This window comes from Cyprinodon variegatus, unplaced genomic scaffold (assembly GCF_000732505.1).
Source record: "Cyprinodon variegatus isolate N-32 unplaced genomic scaffold, C_variegatus-1.0 Scaffold59, whole genome shotgun sequence".
In the NCBI taxonomy this organism is placed as follows: domain Eukaryota; kingdom Metazoa; phylum Chordata; class Actinopteri; order Cyprinodontiformes; family Cyprinodontidae; genus Cyprinodon; species Cyprinodon variegatus.
In genome coordinates, this window is record NW_015150512.1 from 1,539,185 (window position 1) to 1,556,418 (window position 17,234).

Below are 17,234 nucleotides of genomic sequence, written 5' to 3' on the forward strand. Positions count from 1 at the left end.
TTCATGGGGGGAAAAAACTGTAGCTGAGATTTCCAGGTCCTCCTGGAACTCAAGGAGTTCTCCTCGCTCCTTTATATTCTGTCAGAAATCATATGAGGAACACCTGGCAATGGCTGGCCTTTTGCAACACTGTTGGTGAGAGACCTATTTCAAGCCTATTAATTAATATTATACTAGCTGATTTTGATTTGGACAGAGCAAATCCATGACAGATTTCAGCTACTATCTTTCGGCAGTCTGGGCTTCTCTTTATGTCCTTTTCTTCAGTTGTTTACTTTCTCCTTTACACCATTCTGTGCATTCAACTCCCCATTTGATCATTAGACCTTTGGTTCAGATATTCCCTTTACTGTGAAGAGATAACAAGAAAATAAAAGATCCAGAGAAGCAAGATGCTAAAGATGAGATCCTGAATCTTTATCAGTGATGGTGAACATAGAGGTGTTCCTGGATCTGTTGCATTCTCAAGACTCTCCATTATTCCCATTCAGCCATCTCAGCTTTTGCACTTGTGTTGAACTCAACTGAGGTGTTCCTGGCAGACCACAGCTGTCTGTAGACTATAATGTTTTTACCTAGTCCCTGTGTGTTTGGGAGGGGGGTGTAGAGTGGGGCTGTGTCTCCTCAGGCCATTTTGTCACTTTAGAGTGGGACATTTGGCCCGTGGGTTCTCCTCCCCCTGAAGTGTACACTTCAAAGGCCGGATGAGCAGCTCAGGGGTCAGGACGGGATCAGGACTAACTGATTTAGGAAGGTTTAGTTTTGGCTCTGAAATCCATCCTCTTTGTTTGGCCTCATCACTCTGTCGCCTCGGTTCCTGTTGGCAGCTCCTTCTTCGCTTTAATTCATTTCTCTCTGCTTCAGTGAGCTACAGAGGCCTTCAGTACTGAAGTGTCTCTCATGTTCTGTCTTTGTCTCCTCAGATGTCCCAGGCAATATAACCAGACGTCTGGTCTTGGTAGTGAAACGTTTCTGACCCTTTATCTAACTGTTCTTGTGATGACTAAAGGTTCTGAAAGATGATGTTTAAATTCCGGTTCTATTACAACTGTTGATTTCCCACCTGTGGATGGTTGAGGTGGTGTGTTTGGAGAACAAAACGCTCCAACACTCTGAAACCTGGAGCTCTGCTGCCCCCTGCTGGTCCCTCACAGGACCGGGTCGAAGAGTGGCAGTTGAAAGGCTGCCTCTGGTCCTGATGCTGATGCGCTGCATGTGGTTCTCAAAAGCTGCTTCTTGTCCCAATACACTGTATCTGGATGTGATCGGCTGTATATGTTGTTCCGATTATGACAGACTGTAAGGAGTTCAGAAGAAGACCAGTGACAGTCCCACATCAACATCATCCCATACTGCTATCATCCAATTTCAATTCAGTTTATTTACATAGCGCCAATTCACAACACATGTCATCTCAAGGCACTTTACAGTTCAAAGTTTTTCTATCTAAGGAAAACAAAGTTGATTGCATCAACTCATTGACTCAAATGCAATCCCTCACACTAAGCGTGCTTTTAGCGAAGTTGGAGAGGAAAAACTCCCTTTTAACTGGAAGAAACCTCCAGCAGAACCAGGCTCAGTTACATATATGTGTACATCATTTTATATATATAACTATATATATATTTCTATTATTCAAGACATTCACCCTGCAGTTTACTAATTTAGCCGCCAGATGGAGACAAACTATCCAGATCAAAAAATTCTGTTACAAAAAGTGGCAGAAAATGAAGTTCTTCCTTCCTTATTTTTAATAATTTGCAGATATGTCCGAACACAAGAAGCTGTTTTCTGGTCTCTCACATCATTACTGTCTTTATCTTAATATGGACCTGCTGTAAAAGGAGCTGAGTTTCGGAATTTGTGATGTTCTTGCACCAAATTATAGTAAAATGTCTGTTCTTGTTCTTTAATATCTTAAATATTATAAGCAGCTTTTTTTTTCACTATCACCAAAAGTTCTTTGTTTCACAGATTTCGTTTTGTATTATGACAAAATCCAGAAAAAGTAGTGAAAATGATTTGTTTGTATTTTTGGAAACATGAACTTTTCACAGATTTATTTCAATTGTTAATCTGACTTGATTGCTTCTTTAAAGAGACAGTGCAAATGTATCCATGTTGATGTTCCAGAATCATAAATTAAAAACATTAAACCACTCAATGAATAAAAGTTACTATAAACAGGAATAGTGAGGGAAATTAACTGTCACGTGACTCAGATCCACGCCTTGACCGTGCCTCTGACGTTACTTCAGGAAGCTGGGGGTTTCCTGCTCTTAGTTTGAAGTAAGGAGCAGAAGTTGGGAGTGTGTCTGTGTGTTTGGGTGGCAGGGGTCCGGGCAGGAGAACAAGGAGAGACAAGGTATGAGACGCGAGGTGCTGAGATAAGGACACGCGACACAAACATCAACAACAGAGGAGCTTTTTTTCAGCGGATGGTTCCGCAGAGACCCTCAGCTCCTGTTCCCGCCCCTCTCAGCCACCAGGTGCGCTCAGGCCCCGCCCCCTCAGGTAAGAATGGCTGTTTGTTTATTTAAGATAAAACCAAAGAAGGACAGAACCTATTCTTCAGTCAGCAGAAGTTTCTTTCAGGTTGATGTTCTGAGTACTGGAGAAACATGGCTCTGCTTAGCTCAAAGGTAGGGAAGAGGAGTAGGGCCACTGAAAAAATGAAAAAAATGTAACTGATTTTAAAATTTTATTTCAGTATATGAGAAAAAAGTCAGAATTCCAACTTTTTTCTCCGAATTCCGACTTTAATCTTAGAATTCTGGCTTTAATGTCAGATTTCCAACTTTAATGTCAGACTTCCGACTTTAATCCCAGAATTCTGACTTTAATATCAGATTTATGACTTTAATCTAGGATTTACGACTTTAATCTCAGACTTCTGACTTCAGAATTCTGACTTTAATCTCAGAATTCTGACTTTAATGTCAGATTCTGACTTCAGAATTCCAACTTTAATCTCAGAATTCTGACTTTAATGTCAGATTCTCGTACTCGTACTCGTACTCGTACTCGTACTCGTCGTCTCCCGCTTTATCCGGAACCAGATCAAGGGGGCAGCAGACTAAGCAGAGACTCCCAGACTTCCCTCTCCGCAGACACCTCCTCCAGCTCTGCTGGGGGAAGCCCTAGGCGCTCCCAGGCCAGCNTGGACAGCTCCGCCCCTCTCTTCACCCGAGTGTCCAAGACATGCGGCCGAAGATCAGAAGATACGACTACAAAGTCGATCATCGACCTTCGGCCTAGGATGTCCTGGTGCCAAGTGCACCGATGGACATCCTTATGCTTGAACATGGTGTTCATTATGGACAATCCATGACTTGCACAGAAGTCCAATAATGAGACACCACTCAGGTTGTCAGATTCTGACTTCAGAATTCCAACTTTAATCTCAGACTTCCGACTTTAATCTCAGACTTCCGACTTTAATCTCAGACTTCTGACTTCAGAATTCCGACTTTAATCTCAGAATTCTGACTTTAATGTCAGATTCTGACTTCAGAATTCCAACTTTAATCTCAGACTTCCGACTTTAATCTCAGACTTCCGACTTTAATCTCAGAATTCTGATTTCACAATTCTGACTTTAATCTCAGAATTCCAACTTTAATCTCAGAATTCTGGCTGAATTTTGACAGCTAACAAACATGTTAGCAACAAGCCGTAGCCATGTCTGTTCTAAAGACTAAACTAGCTCTCTTGTTTTAATCACCTTCTTTTCTTCTATTAATGAAACAGCATCACCGGGGACCCCTCAGGCATCTAAAAAGTCACCTAATTCCGTCATTTTCCACCAATGTGATACTGGCTCCAAACAACTCACATCTTTGTCAGTGAAGCTGAGTGCTCACACATCTCTTCCTTCATGGTGCCCATCTATCTCAGAATTCTGAGAAAAAAACTCAGAATTCTGAGATCAAAGTCAGTATTCTGAAGTTTTTTCCATATTAAACTTAAATAAAATGTAAAAATCAGATAACTTTTTAAAATATTTTCAGTGGCCCTAATACTCTTCTGTACAAAGATGTGTTCCACCAGCTCACACAAATTATATTCTGGTCCAAGAGAAGATTACCGTAATTTAGTAAACCTGAACCCAGTAAAAGTCCTTCTCTGAGGAGGAGCTGCAGAGAAAAACATCCTCAATTTATTTTCATGATTCTTGTGTGTAATACCATCAGTTTCTGAAAAGAACCAAAACAGAGTTTAAAAGCTTGGAGTCAAAGAGCTGCTGCATTATCAGCCTCGACCCACCTGATCCGACCCGGTCAGTGTTTAGATTCTGTATCTTAGGATAATTTCAAATGTTTCTCAACTTTATTCAATTTGCTGCAGAATGTGGTTTCAAGAAGCCGTGTGAAATAGAACCTCCTGAGTAAAAAGATCTTCATCAAGTCCAAACAGACTGGAACCGATCTGAATCCGGGTTTATGAGACTAGTACTGTACCTGTGTTCAGGTTCTGTCGAAGAACGCAGAACCAGACTTTAAACTTCCAGCAGAACTACATGTTTTTCAGCTGCAGTCGACTCAATTAAATTCAACTTCCATGGAACCACAAGAGTTCTGCTTCCATGAAATCCAAATCAAATATATGCTGTTGTGTTACAAGGGTCAGGAGTCGGATCGAGTTTAGTTAAGAGTTCTGATGCACAGGAAGCAGGTTTTGTTCATTGTCAGAGACCACCCAGCTTTCGGATAGCTGTGTTCCGTCTGATCTGGTTCTTTCTCTCTGTCTTCCTGCTCTCAGTTTTTCTTCTATTCTAATCAGGATGGAGGGAAGCGGCGCCACAGGAAATCCCAGCAGCGCCCCGTATTACTCACTTCCTGCCCCTGCCGACTCTGATCCACTGCTTTCAGACATACAGAACCAGCAGGAAGACCTGCAGACTAGAGCGCCTAAATGTTTGTCCAGGTCTCAGGGTCCAGCAGGAACACCAGAACACCCTGCAGAGCAACTTAAAACAGGATGTTCTATGGAAGACGACCCAGATCCAAGTCAGAGCAGTCCAAATGACCCAAAACCAAGTTTTGGTCAGCAGGAACAGACAAAAGAACCTCCTTCTAAAAAAGATTCAACCAGAGCTGGAGATCATTGTTTGGGGCAGAAGGAACCAGGATGTTCTGCAGGACCAGAACCTCATAGTTCCACAGATCAGGAAACTGAAGAAAAACCTCCTCCAGGACCCTCTGTAGTTCTAACTGCAGGATCTACTTCCTCTGTGGATCTGTCAGACAGAAAAGAAGAGGTCTGTGTCTCAGAGTCTTTAAACCAGCAGAACCACCAGAATCTGGAAAAAAATTCTCCACTTACACCAGAGGAAAATCAGAACCTGGAGAACGTTGAACAACATCTGGACCATCAGCAGCCCCCTCCCCCTGTTGAACAGCAGAGCCACCTGTCTCCTCCCTCCCTCTCTGTGAATCTGGCTCCTCCCCTCACCATCGAACTGTTCTGTGACCAGGTGGGACCCTCCCCTCCTCATTCTTCTCCCGGTGAGTCCAAACTGTGTGGCTACCTGCAGAAGCAAGCGGGCCCCCTGAGGGCCTGGAAGCTACGTTGGTTTACCTACGAGGAGGAGAAGAACCAGCTGTTCTATTACCGCACGCCCCAAGATGTGATGCCACTGGGCCGGGTGGAGCTCAGCGCAGCCACCTTCACCTACCCTCTCAAGGCAGAGAGTGGCACCTTCCACATCAAGACGCCGGATCGCACTTTCATCCTTAAGGTAAGAGGTCCAGGTTAGTGCATCCCAGTTCTGAGTAGATCTGGGTTTGTGAGGCCAGAAGTGCTAACATTTTACCTCAGTTTCTGTAAAACCTGATGATAAAACTCTCATTTTCTTCTGGGACTGAAGAGGGATTTTACAAAGAATATAAACCTGGAATAAAAACAACCAAACATTAAGTTCCAAAGTGGACAGTACTTGCAGCTTGTAGTAGAAACATCCAGATATAAGCTCTGGAGAGATGGTGTGGGATTTTAGCACTGCTGACCCTCCATACCTGATCCCACCTCTTAGAAACCTCTGTCTGTTCTCTGCAGCTTTAACATGTCTCTGAATCAGAACCTTTCTCTGTCTGACCCGGCTCTGTTGAAGGCGGTGAGTCAGGAGCTGATGCTCTACTGGCTGCAGCAGCTGCAGGTGAAGCGGTGGCAGCACCGACCGGTCTCTGTCTGTTCAGAGCAGACCAACAACAACAACAACATGACAGGTGAGAACCACTCCACCCACTCGGTCACCACGACAGAGCCCAAAACCTCAGGAACCAGAACCAGGCAACTAGTCCAGAAACCCTTTTCTATGGTTCTAATCTTGTCCTGACTGTTTCTGATTCTGTCTGGTTGCCTGAGGTTTGTCTCCACTAGCTTTGAACATCTCCAAACGGTTTTGATTAATTGTAAACGGCTAAAGTTCAGTTTGGGGTTTAGGTCTGACCTTTGACTAGGCCATCCTAACCCATGGATCTGCTCTCATCCAAACCATCCATTGGATCGCTAGCTGGATGTTCTAGGTGCATTGATGGGAAAGCATCAATCCTGAACTCTATCAACTAGTCTCTCCTTACTGATTCTGTTGATGAATGAGCCTTGTTTAACTGTGTTTAAGTTTACTTTCACTGGTTCTGAAGCTAAACTGGCTGATAGTTTTGAGTTGTTTTAACTCTGCTCTCTAGTTGAACTGATTAAAAACTTGGTTTAAGCTCCTCTGTTGGTGACCAATAACCTGGTTCTGGTTCTGATTTATCTGTAAGTAAACGTCTCTGTGGATCTAAAGCTGGTTAAACCTGCTGCTGAGAACATGCTCCTGTGGGGGCAGCTTTTTCCTCACTGAGTTTGGAAATCCTTCCACCAGGCAGGGAGTGGCTCCTGCCTGAGTCACACTTCTCTGAAATGGATCTGAACCAGGGAGATGAGTCTGCTCCTCACAGTGAGTCAGAACCACAGAGAAACCTCTCCACCATCAGCTGTTCTTGGGTTAGTCCTCATCCTTATGATTGTACCATCTCTATGGAAAAGGCTGTTCATGTCAACAGGACTTTTTATCAGATCCAGCTTCTGTTTATTGTCCAAGTGCTAATTACTGCTCAGGAAGCTTCAAATGGCCCAGCCAGCCCATGATCCAGCTTGTAACGGTTCAGAGCTCTGATTATATCACACTAGGGACAGGAAGTGAGCTCACATCTGCTGCAGGAAGCTTATTGCCAGGAAACACTGAAACAATTCAGAATAGATTTACCTGTTGGGAGGAATAACAGATCCCAGATCACAGGCTTATCTCAGGTTCTGGTTGGTGACCGGTTTACCGGCTGTTACGCAGCAGGAGCATCAGGTATTCACCTCCTGTCTGAACATGTTCAGCAGCTGCCTCTAAACCATAGACTCTCAGACTGATCTAAAATCAGCTGTCAGTGCCCCCTGGAGGCTGCAGCTGGTTACTGCAGCATGTATTTCAATTGAAAGTTGAATTGATAAGTTCAGGATGTCACTGAAGGTTGATGTTCCCATTTAGACATACAGAAGTCTTTAACAGGGGAACGCACTCAGAGGACCCCGTGTCAACCTATTGGTCAGTTTCTCAGCATTAAAGTCACATGACTGGCATAAACCTGATTCACCTGCAGGACTTAGTCAAAACATCTCTGATCTGTTTTCTGACATCACATAAGCCAGCATTGAGATCTGCATCAGAACCAAAGAGTTAAAATTCAAGAAGTCAAAGTTTGTTTGAAAACTAAAACCTAGTTCTATCATCTAGGATGGTTTTATGGTTTCTTTACGTTTCTCTGTTCTAGGTTCACAATGATTCAACAGACTAGGACCCAGATTTTTTACTAGGTTCTGTTTATTAAAGTGATAAACCTTTTGCAGCGGGACAGACCATACAAATCAATACTTTAGAGTCTAAAAATATTCTACTTCCTTTGACATGAAGGCATTTGTGGACAAACCTCAGCTTTATGAGCAAAACAACAAATTAAAGTTAGGCATGTGCTGCATGTAGTACACCACTTTCTGCTGCACCTTGCTCTGTCTGTTAGCTTTTAAAAACCAAATAAAATAACTAAAAACAACCTTTGTCTAATTTTACAGGATGCTCAATAGCAGGGCCCCATTTTGGGGCAAAGGCCGGAAACTACACTTTGAATGGGAATCAATGCAGCTTGATGTATTGCTGAAGCTTCATCAATAACTGGGTTAATCCCAGACCAACCAGTCTGTATGCGCAGGTTCTTCCTCCTTCAGCTCGAGCCTGCCGTGTTCTGGTTCTGGAGCTGCTCATCTTTCTGCTCTTTCTGGTTCTTATTTGTTTTATTCAGTTACTCTGCAGAGGTTGGAATCCGTTCTTCTTCAGGTGTTCTGTGCTGTCGTCTGCAGCAGTGTCCTGTTACATCCTGATCCAGCAGGGTCTGATGTAGTGCTTCTGTTTCCTCTCTGATCAGATGACTTCCTGCCTATCTCCAAGAGTCCCGTTGGCCTGGCCATCGCTCCGACTCAACCCACGGCGCTCGCCAGAATGTCCATTAAACACCCTTTCATCCAGATCCAGTGAGTTGCTCCAGAAAGCTCTGAACCCACTTCCTGGTTTTGGTTGTTCTTTTGCTGCTGCTTAGTGGATCTGGTCTGGTTTCTGAACAGGAACTCGGTCCACAGTCTGAGGAAGAGAACCTCTCAGGACTCCAGTCAGAGTGTGTTCTACACAGATGTTCTTCCATGGATCAGTACCACTGTGCCAGCAGATGGCAGCAAAGGTATGTCACTGTCCCGCAGGGCACTGTACTTGGTACAGGTGTGTTTATGTACTGTTGGATTGGGTTTGGTACCATTTGACTGCCTGGCTTAACCGATAACCAGAAGAAAGGTCTGAAATAGGGATGTCCTGATCTGAAATTAATATTGGTCCGTTAATAGCCAGAAAAACTAATATTGGATTTGATCAAGCCTTTCCTAACATTCTACACTATCAAATAAGTATTGAAAGCTGGTATGATTTGTGCTGATATTGTATTGGGTGAATATCGCTATCGGACAGTTATTAAAGCTACAATATCAGTATTGTAACAAAAAATATAAATGTTGTATCGGGACACTCTAGTCTGTTTAAATCATCCCTACTGGAGGAAAACCAGAACCCTCTCTGATCAGAATCCAGATTCTATCTGTTTCTTCTTCTATCAGTTCTTCCTGGTTTAATGAATTTCCATTACACATAATCTAGGGTCTTTTTATTTTTTAGTGCACCCCTTTTTTATTTCCTCTAATTACATCAGTTCCTGTCACATGCCAGTCACTTCAGAATGTCCTCCTGAGGCCCCGCCACCTTCGGACCCCATGGGTGATCCAGCAGGTCAGAGGTCAGCTCCTGAAGGCAGGGAGTCTTCATCACCATTGGGCGACAGAAGCAGAAGGAGGAAGGCGCGTGGATCATCCACCATGCCACCCTCTCGCAGGGACACCATGTCTTCGTCCTCGGAGCGGACGTCCCGCCTTCAGCAGGAGAAACAGATGCTGATGGAGGAGGTCAAAGCTCAGAAGGTGCTGTCTAAACCTGCTCCTCTACAGCCTGCAGAATGCTACACAGAACCAGGACCAGCATACTTAAAATAGTCATCCACAGATAAGGAACTAGGCAGTATTTAAAGATGGTGTTGATACTGTCCTGCAGGAGCTGGTCTGGATCCTCCATAAAGCCCTGGAGGCGTCCCAGCTGGAGAAGAGGACCTGTGCAGAGTTTCTGGCAGAGGAGGACGAGCAGCACCGCCTGGAGCTCCTGCGCCACCGTGAGCGGCAGGCGGCCGATCTGCGGCGCCAACTGGAGGAGACCAAGATGGAGGCACAGAATCTTAGGAGGACGCTTTCTGACAAAGACGCTCAGCTGGCTGAGCTGCAGAGGAGCATCAGGCTGCTGACGGAGAAGAACGCGGCCAAGCAGCAGGTGAGGAGACTTGAACCATAGATGAGGAAAGGTCATCAGAGAGTTCCTCAGATTTCTGACCTACATCAGTAACAGATTGAACCAATTATAGGAGCCTTGTTTCTTTAGACAGATATCAGTCTGTTTCTGAACTTATTGTACTTCCTGTTTCCTGTTAGGTGATCATGAAGCTATCTGATCAGGTGACGTCCTGCCTGTCTGAACCACAGCAGTCCGATGCCTCTGGTAGCGTCCCAAGCTCACAGACCCACAAGCAGCTTCAGCAGCAGATTGAGAACCTCAAGGTGAAGTCTTGAAGTGGGAAAGAGTGGGATGCTGTCACACCTTTACAGGTGCTGTTCCTACCCAGCTGTCCTTTTTGGTTGGGGGGTCGGTTGTGTTTTAGAACTTTCTCCTCAGCAGAGTGGGGTTTTTCTCTGATCCGATCTCTCCTCCAACTTCTTCTTGTAGGTTTTCAGGGTGATGCTGTTCTATATGTATAATAGAGGCTTTAGTTTTCCTATAGCAGTGCCTACTGAGCTATGAGGAACCAGCTAGTGCCAAGAAGAATAAAGAATAAACTCAACTACCCATGCAGTCTATAAATAAACTGGAAATCTATGATTAATACTTTAGAGTCTAATAACTATGAACAGAGAAACCTCAGAGTTGGTTTCAATCTGATTTGACTCTGGTTCTGGCTTTCACGTTAATATGAAGAGAGGAGATGGGATGAGTGACAGCTGATTGGTTCTAATGAGATGCCCTGAGCTCTGATCGTGTTTGTGCATTCCTCAGGATGACATGGAGGCATATAAAACCCAGAACAAATTCCTGAACTCGGAGATCTACCAGCTGACCAAGCTGTGGAGGAAAAGCTCAGAGCAGGAGAGAAGCCTGATGGTGAAGGTGGGTCTGAATGCAGGAACCAGCCACAGCAGCTCTGTCATCTCTAACATTTCTGTGTCCTGCACCCTGATTGGCTACAGTGTTCCTATCTGGAGGCCACCAACTGCCAGGTGGAGAGTCGTTACCTGGGCGTCCTGAGGAAGCTGCAGGATGCCAAATCTCTGGCTCCTGAGCAGCAGGAGGCTGTGCAGAAGATGATTGAGGACGCTCTGAGAGGAGAGCTCAAGAGTGTAATGAAGCTCAGCGCTGACAGGTAGGAACACCTGGACCACAGCTGGACGTTGAATAATAGGTTTCAGCTGAAGCATGAAATGGATCCCTCTGCTCCGTCTGCAGGGAGTATGACGAGTACGGCTTTAAGATCATTCCAGACTACGAGGTAGAGGACATGAAGCTGCTGGCCAAGATCCAGGCTCTGGAAATCCGATCCCACAACCTTTTGCAGCAGGTCTGTATCTTCCTCTGAGGTTTAACAAGCTGAACCCTGAGTTTTATCTGCAGTAGCCTGCATGGGGCCTGTAGATGTTATCTTTTATCTGCAACACTGCTAATGACAAAATAAAAAAAAACTTTTTGCTCAAACCTGATTGGCTGATAGGAAAGAGCAATAAGAACAAAAACACAGAATACTAGAAAGAATTAAAATGGATTATAACAGATTATGAAGTCATATAATATCCTAAGATAAAGTGTAACAATTCATGATGGGTTAAATGATCAAAACATTCTAAGAACAAAATTCTTCATGAACAACATAGAAAAACAATTATTGTTTTCTTGTTTCTCTTTTCAGTTCATATTTATGTGATTCCTAGCAGAACAAAGCGTTCTATGTGGTTGATTCTGGTTCTGTCTCTCTCTGCAGGACAGAGTGGAGCGCCCCCTGCTGGGCCGCTGGGCACAGTACCTGGCTGGCCGGTCAGAGTACGACTTGTGTCCCTCTCCTGAGCTCAAAGCATTGCTTCGTGGAGGCGTCCCACGGGAATACCGGCAGAGAGTGTGGGGCTGGCTGGTCAGGGCCAGAACCAGAACCATCCGGGAGCAGCACCCTCAACGGTACCAGCAGGTATGCCTCAGCAACGGCCTTGACATGTCCACAAGTAGACTATCAGTAATCCTGATTGTGTGCTTGCAGCTGTGTGAGAAGAGCAGAACTTCAACCCACCCAGCTTCCAGACAGATCCAACTGGACCTTCACAGAACCCTGACAACCAATCAGAAGTTCTCTTCACCATCCAGCCCTGCCCTCCAGCAGCTCCGCCGCATCCTGTTGGCTTTCTCCTGGCAGAACCCGGCGGTCGGTTATTGCCAGGGACTCAATAGGTAGCCTCCTGTCATTATGTGTTAGCAGGTTGCTAACAGGTGTCGTTACCTCAGCTGTTTCTCCTGTGTCTCTCAGGTTAGCAGCAATCGCTCTTCTCGTGCTGCAGAACGAAGAGGACGCCTTCTGGTGTCTGGTGGCCGTGGTGGAGGTAATCATGCCTCAGGATTACTACACCAAGAACCTGGTGGCCTCTCAGGTGAGAAAGCACACCTGGAGCATCATCATCATCATCCGTTGATCAGGGGTCACAGATTGATGATGCAATCATGTTTAGGCTGACCAGCGGGTACTAAAGGACTTCATGGCAGAGAAGCTTCCTCGACTGGCGGCTCACTTTGAGACTCACGGGGTCGATGTGTCGCTGGTCACCTTCAACTGGTTTCTGGTGGTCTTTGTGGAGAGTCTACCCAGTGACATCCTGCTGCCGGTGTGGGATGCTTTCCTGTATGAGGGCACCAAGGTACCATGACACGCAGCAAACAGATACCTGCCCCTGAATGCATCCTGAAATTCAACAATCTGAGCCTCACGACAACATAAATAATTAAATCTGCATCATAATGTACCACCAAACTTTGAAAACTGCCCCCAGCACTTTCCAATACATGGAAATCTGTACCTTAATTCATTGTGAAACCCTGAAAGCTTCACCTGAATGCAATGTCTCAAGATTGATCTTGAGTAGATCTGCTGCAGCCAGTGTCTGATAGGTTACATTAAAAATGTAGGTCATCACAATCAGGGTTGTTTTCACCTACCTGCAAGCAGTCGGGAATGTAGGTCATCACAATCAGGGCTGTTTTCACCTACCTGCAAGCAGTCGGGATGAGTCAATGACATGCATTAACTGCGACACATGCAGAGGAACTGGTTTCTGAGGATAAACCAGGCTTTATACTTAGACTAGACTATATGAGTAGAGATGGGTATTCAGGACCAATATCTTGTGGATCTGTTGCTTTCATATCTATTAGATTAGTTTGAAGGACTGATTTCTTTTAAGATGTCAACTAATGCAACTTATTTGATCCAGGAAATAATCCCCTCAAATATGGCACATATTTCTAGACCCAGATATGAGTAAGATGTGACTACCCTCTTCTATATATGTGTTTATCTTTGCCTTTGCTTTGGTTCAAACTGATTTATCAGTATTTCTGACTCAAAAATAGTTGATGCAGCGTTATCAGGAATTTAACGTTGCTGTCACGGTGATGTATTAAAATGGTTCAGATGCTGGTAGCAGCCATTTCTCTCCAGCAGCACATCTTCGGTCATTACATCAACTAATTTCAGTTGAACATATCTTTCATTATCATTGAATGGTTCTGCTGTCACCAAGTCCTCATGCCAATTGGACCCAACCTGACACTGTTCATCAAAACATCATAGCGTTCTGTGATGCTTGAACATTCACCTAAAAGTCTGATGTTTATCTATGGGAGCAAAACAAGATAGAGTCCAACAAAAATATATCCTAAAATGTGGGTTCACTTTTCCTGATGAGGACATGTGAGGCAATAGAACCATGCAATGAAAGATTACATCATGTGTGTGTTAACTATAACTGAGTTCCAGCTTCTTTGATCTTCTACTTGACTAATATAAGATGTTCTTACTACCTAACTCTGGCTGCAGGTAATCTTCAGATATGCTCTGGCCCTGTTCAAATACAAAGAGGAAGACATTCTGAAGATCCAAGACAGCACAGAGATCTACCAGTACCTGCGCTTCTTCACCAAAACCATCTCTGACTGCAGGTGGGTAATCAGCAGAGAACGTCTCAGTGGGAATGTTCTCTTTGGGAACACTCACTGTGATAATGCTGTTAGAATGACAGCATTATCACATACAGTAGTAATATGTGAACATTACCATAGAATGACTCTATGGTAATGTTCACTGTATGAACGATCTCTTTGGGAATACTCTTTAGGTAACGCTTTGTGTAAACAAGTTTTGTGGAAACATTCTCTGAAGTAACATTTGATGGGAGCTCTCTGTGGAAACACTGTTGGAATATCTTTTAGAAAGGCTTTCTGTCGAAATAATCTCTATCAGGAAGGCTCTATTTGGGAAAGTTCTTAGTCGCAACATACATTCTCTGTGGGAACACTCTATAGGAAAGCTTTGTGTAGACAATTTCCCTGGAAACATTCTCTGTTGCAACATGCAATGGTAATGCTCGCTGTGGGAACACCCTCTCTTTAAATGTACTGTGGAAACATTCTCTGTGATAACATTTTATTGGAACATTCAGTTTGAACTCTCTCTGTTGGAACATGTTCAGTTGTAGTGCTCTATATAAGCGCTTTGTTTCTCTGTGGAAATAGTAGGAAAATCCTTTGATTGAATGCTCTGTGGGAACACTATGGGAGCGTTCTCCATGCTATCAGTATAGGAAAACTATGTGTGAACAGTCTGTGTCCACACTTGAAGTTAATGCTTTCTGTATTAATGCTCTCTGTAGGAACACTTTGTTGGAACATTCTCAGTCAGTCTATAGGAACCATCTCTCAAAGGAACGCCTCCTGTGGGAAAGCTCTCACCGTAGATGCGTCAGTTAATTGATTACAGTTTTTCTCCTTCACAGGAAACTGACCGCCATTGCTTTTAATGACATGAACCCATTTCCCCGCCGCCTGCTGAGGAACCGCCGTGCACTGCACCTGGAGCGCCTGCAGGGAGAACTGCTGGAGCTGGAGGAACAGCAGAAGGAGTTTGTGACAGAAAGCACAGAGCGGAAAGATAAGGAGCTTGAAATGGCGAGCGAAGATGATGATGAACTTTAATGGCATCGTTATGTTTTTCTGACCACTGGCTCCGACTGAAAACCATCAAGCTGTTATCTACTGTACAGTAACTGGTTACCATAGTAACCATAGTTGTGGATTCTTGAATCAGTTCTGCACATCAGGAACAATAGTATCACCTTGTTGTGCAAGATTTCTCATTTGAAGGCAGAAAGCAGCAGTGTGCACTGTTGGAGGGATTGATAATCGTACAAAAAGTCTTCCAGAACTTTCTAGATTATCAGTGAAGCTGTAGCTTTTCTTACTGTTGCTCAGGTTCAGATAATTAAAAACCCTGAAAAGGGTCTTAACATGATTTAGTTAACACTTTGCATCAAGCTTTCAGCTGCAGAGCATCTCCTACCTTTAACCCCAGGAGATCAGACTGCTGCCACCGGAGCCCAGAGACTGAGTTCAGCCTAAAGCTTCTGTTTTTCACAGACTTCAATAACTCCCAAAAACTTACCAGCAACAGAGTTTAATGAAGACTCCGCCATAGTGGTCAAAAACTTGTTTCCCTTTATGGGTACGATGCATTCCTTCTACCTGTTGCCCCTTACTCTAGATCAGATGTCACGGATTAGCGGACAAGGATCCAGATGCGGACCCACCAACTGGCTAATACGGACCCACCCTGATTTAAAATATTTATAAATTGCTGCATGTTGTCTGACGAAAGTGTCTAACTTCACTTGCAACGCTTCTCGTCTTAACATGGAAAGCGCTCCGGAGCATCCGGGACCAGGCTACACAAGATACAAATTAGCCAATGAGCTGCGTCAGTCAGACTACGAGCCACTTTTAGACACAGCAGGCAAGCTGGGCGGTGTGAAAGAAGGAATAGACGATGAGAAAAAGAGAGTAGAGAAAGAGTAGACTGCTGGAAGAACCACTGTGAACTGGTGGAAGAAAAGTGAAATGGTGTGCTGAAAGATGTCCCTGCACATTTTGAGTATGTTTGGCTCAACCCACTGCTGTGAAGCAGGATTCTGCAACATGACCATAATCAAAAATAAATATAGATCCACGGTCAAAATGAGCACCTTGATATGTGCTTTAGAATGGCTTTGTTGCCATTCAAACCCAGGTTTAAAAGCCTTGCAGGACAGCATAAAGACCACTTCTCTCATTAAACCATAAAAACGAAAGGAAAAAAAAAACTGTCAGTTCAGGTATTTTATTAAATATTTAAATATTTAAATTGTCTATATAATAAACTGAAAGATTGTTGTTCTCTACTTCAAAAAACACTTTTGATTTTAAAATGGAAAAATTTTCTTTTTTTTTATATATATATATTTTTTATTTAAAAGGTGAATGTATAACATTGATGCATTAACACCTAATTTTAGTTCAGTGTGAAATGCTGTTTAAAGTAACGAATTGTAATTAATAATGTCTCCAGACCTTTACTGGTTGTTGATTTTCTTTATTCAGGCCCTGCTGATATTTAATTGGTTACCCCTGTTCTAGATGCTAGCACCAATAGCGCCATCTAGTGAATAAACACTACAAATTTTGGCTCCTGTAGATGGGTTTTGTTCAGGTTGATCCGGTGCTTCTGTAGTACATTCTCTGCAGGGTCTTTGTGTATATTTTTTCAGTAGCATGACGACTGTAACGTGTGAAGACCTGTTTCTGTCTGTCTTCATTTCAACATAAATGTTCTTAAAGCTAAAATCTCTGCTGAATTTGTTTGTTTTACTTTATTGAATCCAGAAGATTATGTGTCAACATTCAAGGTTGTTGTTTTTGTTTTTTCCAGGTTGATTCTTAACAGTTATAAAAGCTCACTACATGTTTCATTGGGTGTTTCCGAAGGAGCCAGGGGGATAAATATACACTGTGTGCAATTATTAGGCAAATTAGTATTTCAACCACTTCATCCTTTTCTTACATGTTGTGCTACTCCAAGCTGTATAGGCTTGAAAGCCAACTACCAATTAAGTAAATCAGGTGGTGGGCATCTCTGTAAAGAGAAGGGGTGTGGCCTAATGACATCAACACCCTTTATAAGGTGTGCCTTATTATTAGGCAACTTCCTTTCCTTTAGCAAAATGGGTCAGAAAAGAGATTTGACAGACAATGAAAAGTCAAAAATTGTCAGATGTCTTTTAGAGGGGTGTAGCAGTTTGGAAATTACAGAGTTTTTGAAGCGGGATAATCGCACAATCGGTTCATGGCAAATAGCCAACAGGGGCACAAGAAGGGTGTTGGAAAAAAGATGCAAAATAACTTCCCATGAATTAAGGAAGATCAAGCGTGAAGCTTTCAGGAAGCC

The 17,234-nt window shown here is 43.7% G+C and overlaps 1 protein-coding gene across 3 annotated transcripts; it reads left to right on the forward strand.

Moving 5' to 3' along the window:
• The first annotated feature begins 2,142 nt into the window (after window positions 1-2,142).
• tbc1d2 (TBC1 domain family member 2) lies at window positions 2,143-15,908 on the forward strand. Of its 3 annotated transcripts, none has more exons than XM_015371474.1 (17): window positions 2,143-2,514; window positions 4,762-5,740; window positions 6,113-6,227; window positions 8,457-8,562; window positions 8,653-8,765; window positions 9,302-9,549; window positions 9,680-9,949; window positions 10,108-10,233; window positions 10,727-10,837; window positions 10,918-11,090; window positions 11,174-11,285; window positions 11,703-11,903; window positions 11,973-12,160; window positions 12,237-12,357; window positions 12,436-12,621; window positions 13,800-13,921; window positions 14,755-15,908. In XM_015371474.1, exons 2-17 carry the CDS (start codon window positions 4,784-4,786, stop codon window positions 14,951-14,953), a joined length of 3,348 nt encoding a protein of 1,115 aa, XP_015226960.1. In that variant the 5' UTR covers window positions 2,143-2,514; window positions 4,762-4,783; the 3' UTR covers window positions 14,954-15,908. The 3 variants fall into 3 exon arrangements, with proteins under 3 accessions (XP_015226960.1, XP_015226959.1, XP_015226961.1); XM_015371473.1 differs by having other exon boundaries at window positions 4,783-5,740; XM_015371475.1 differs by lacking the exons at window positions 2,143-2,514; window positions 4,762-5,740; window positions 6,113-6,227; ... (2 more) ...; window positions 9,302-9,549; window positions 9,680-9,949 and having other exon boundaries at window positions 10,143-10,281; window positions 14,755-15,906.
• Window positions 15,909-17,234: the final 1,326 nt, after the last annotated feature.

Excerpts from the sequence above, each read along its gene's own strand:
- tbc1d2 (XM_015371474.1), top strand. The coding sequence starts at position 4,784 with ATGGAGGGAAGCGGCGCCACAGGAAATCCCAGCAGCGCCCCGTATTAC. Across the intron at positions 9,950-10,107 it reads AGAACGCGGCCAAGCAGCAG|GTGATCATGAAGCTATCTGA; the intron begins GTGAGGAGACTT and ends GTTTCCTGTTAG. Across the intron at positions 12,161-12,236 it reads TATTGCCAGGGACTCAATAG|GTTAGCAGCAATCGCTCTTC; the intron begins GTAGCCTCCTGT and ends TGTGTCTCTCAG.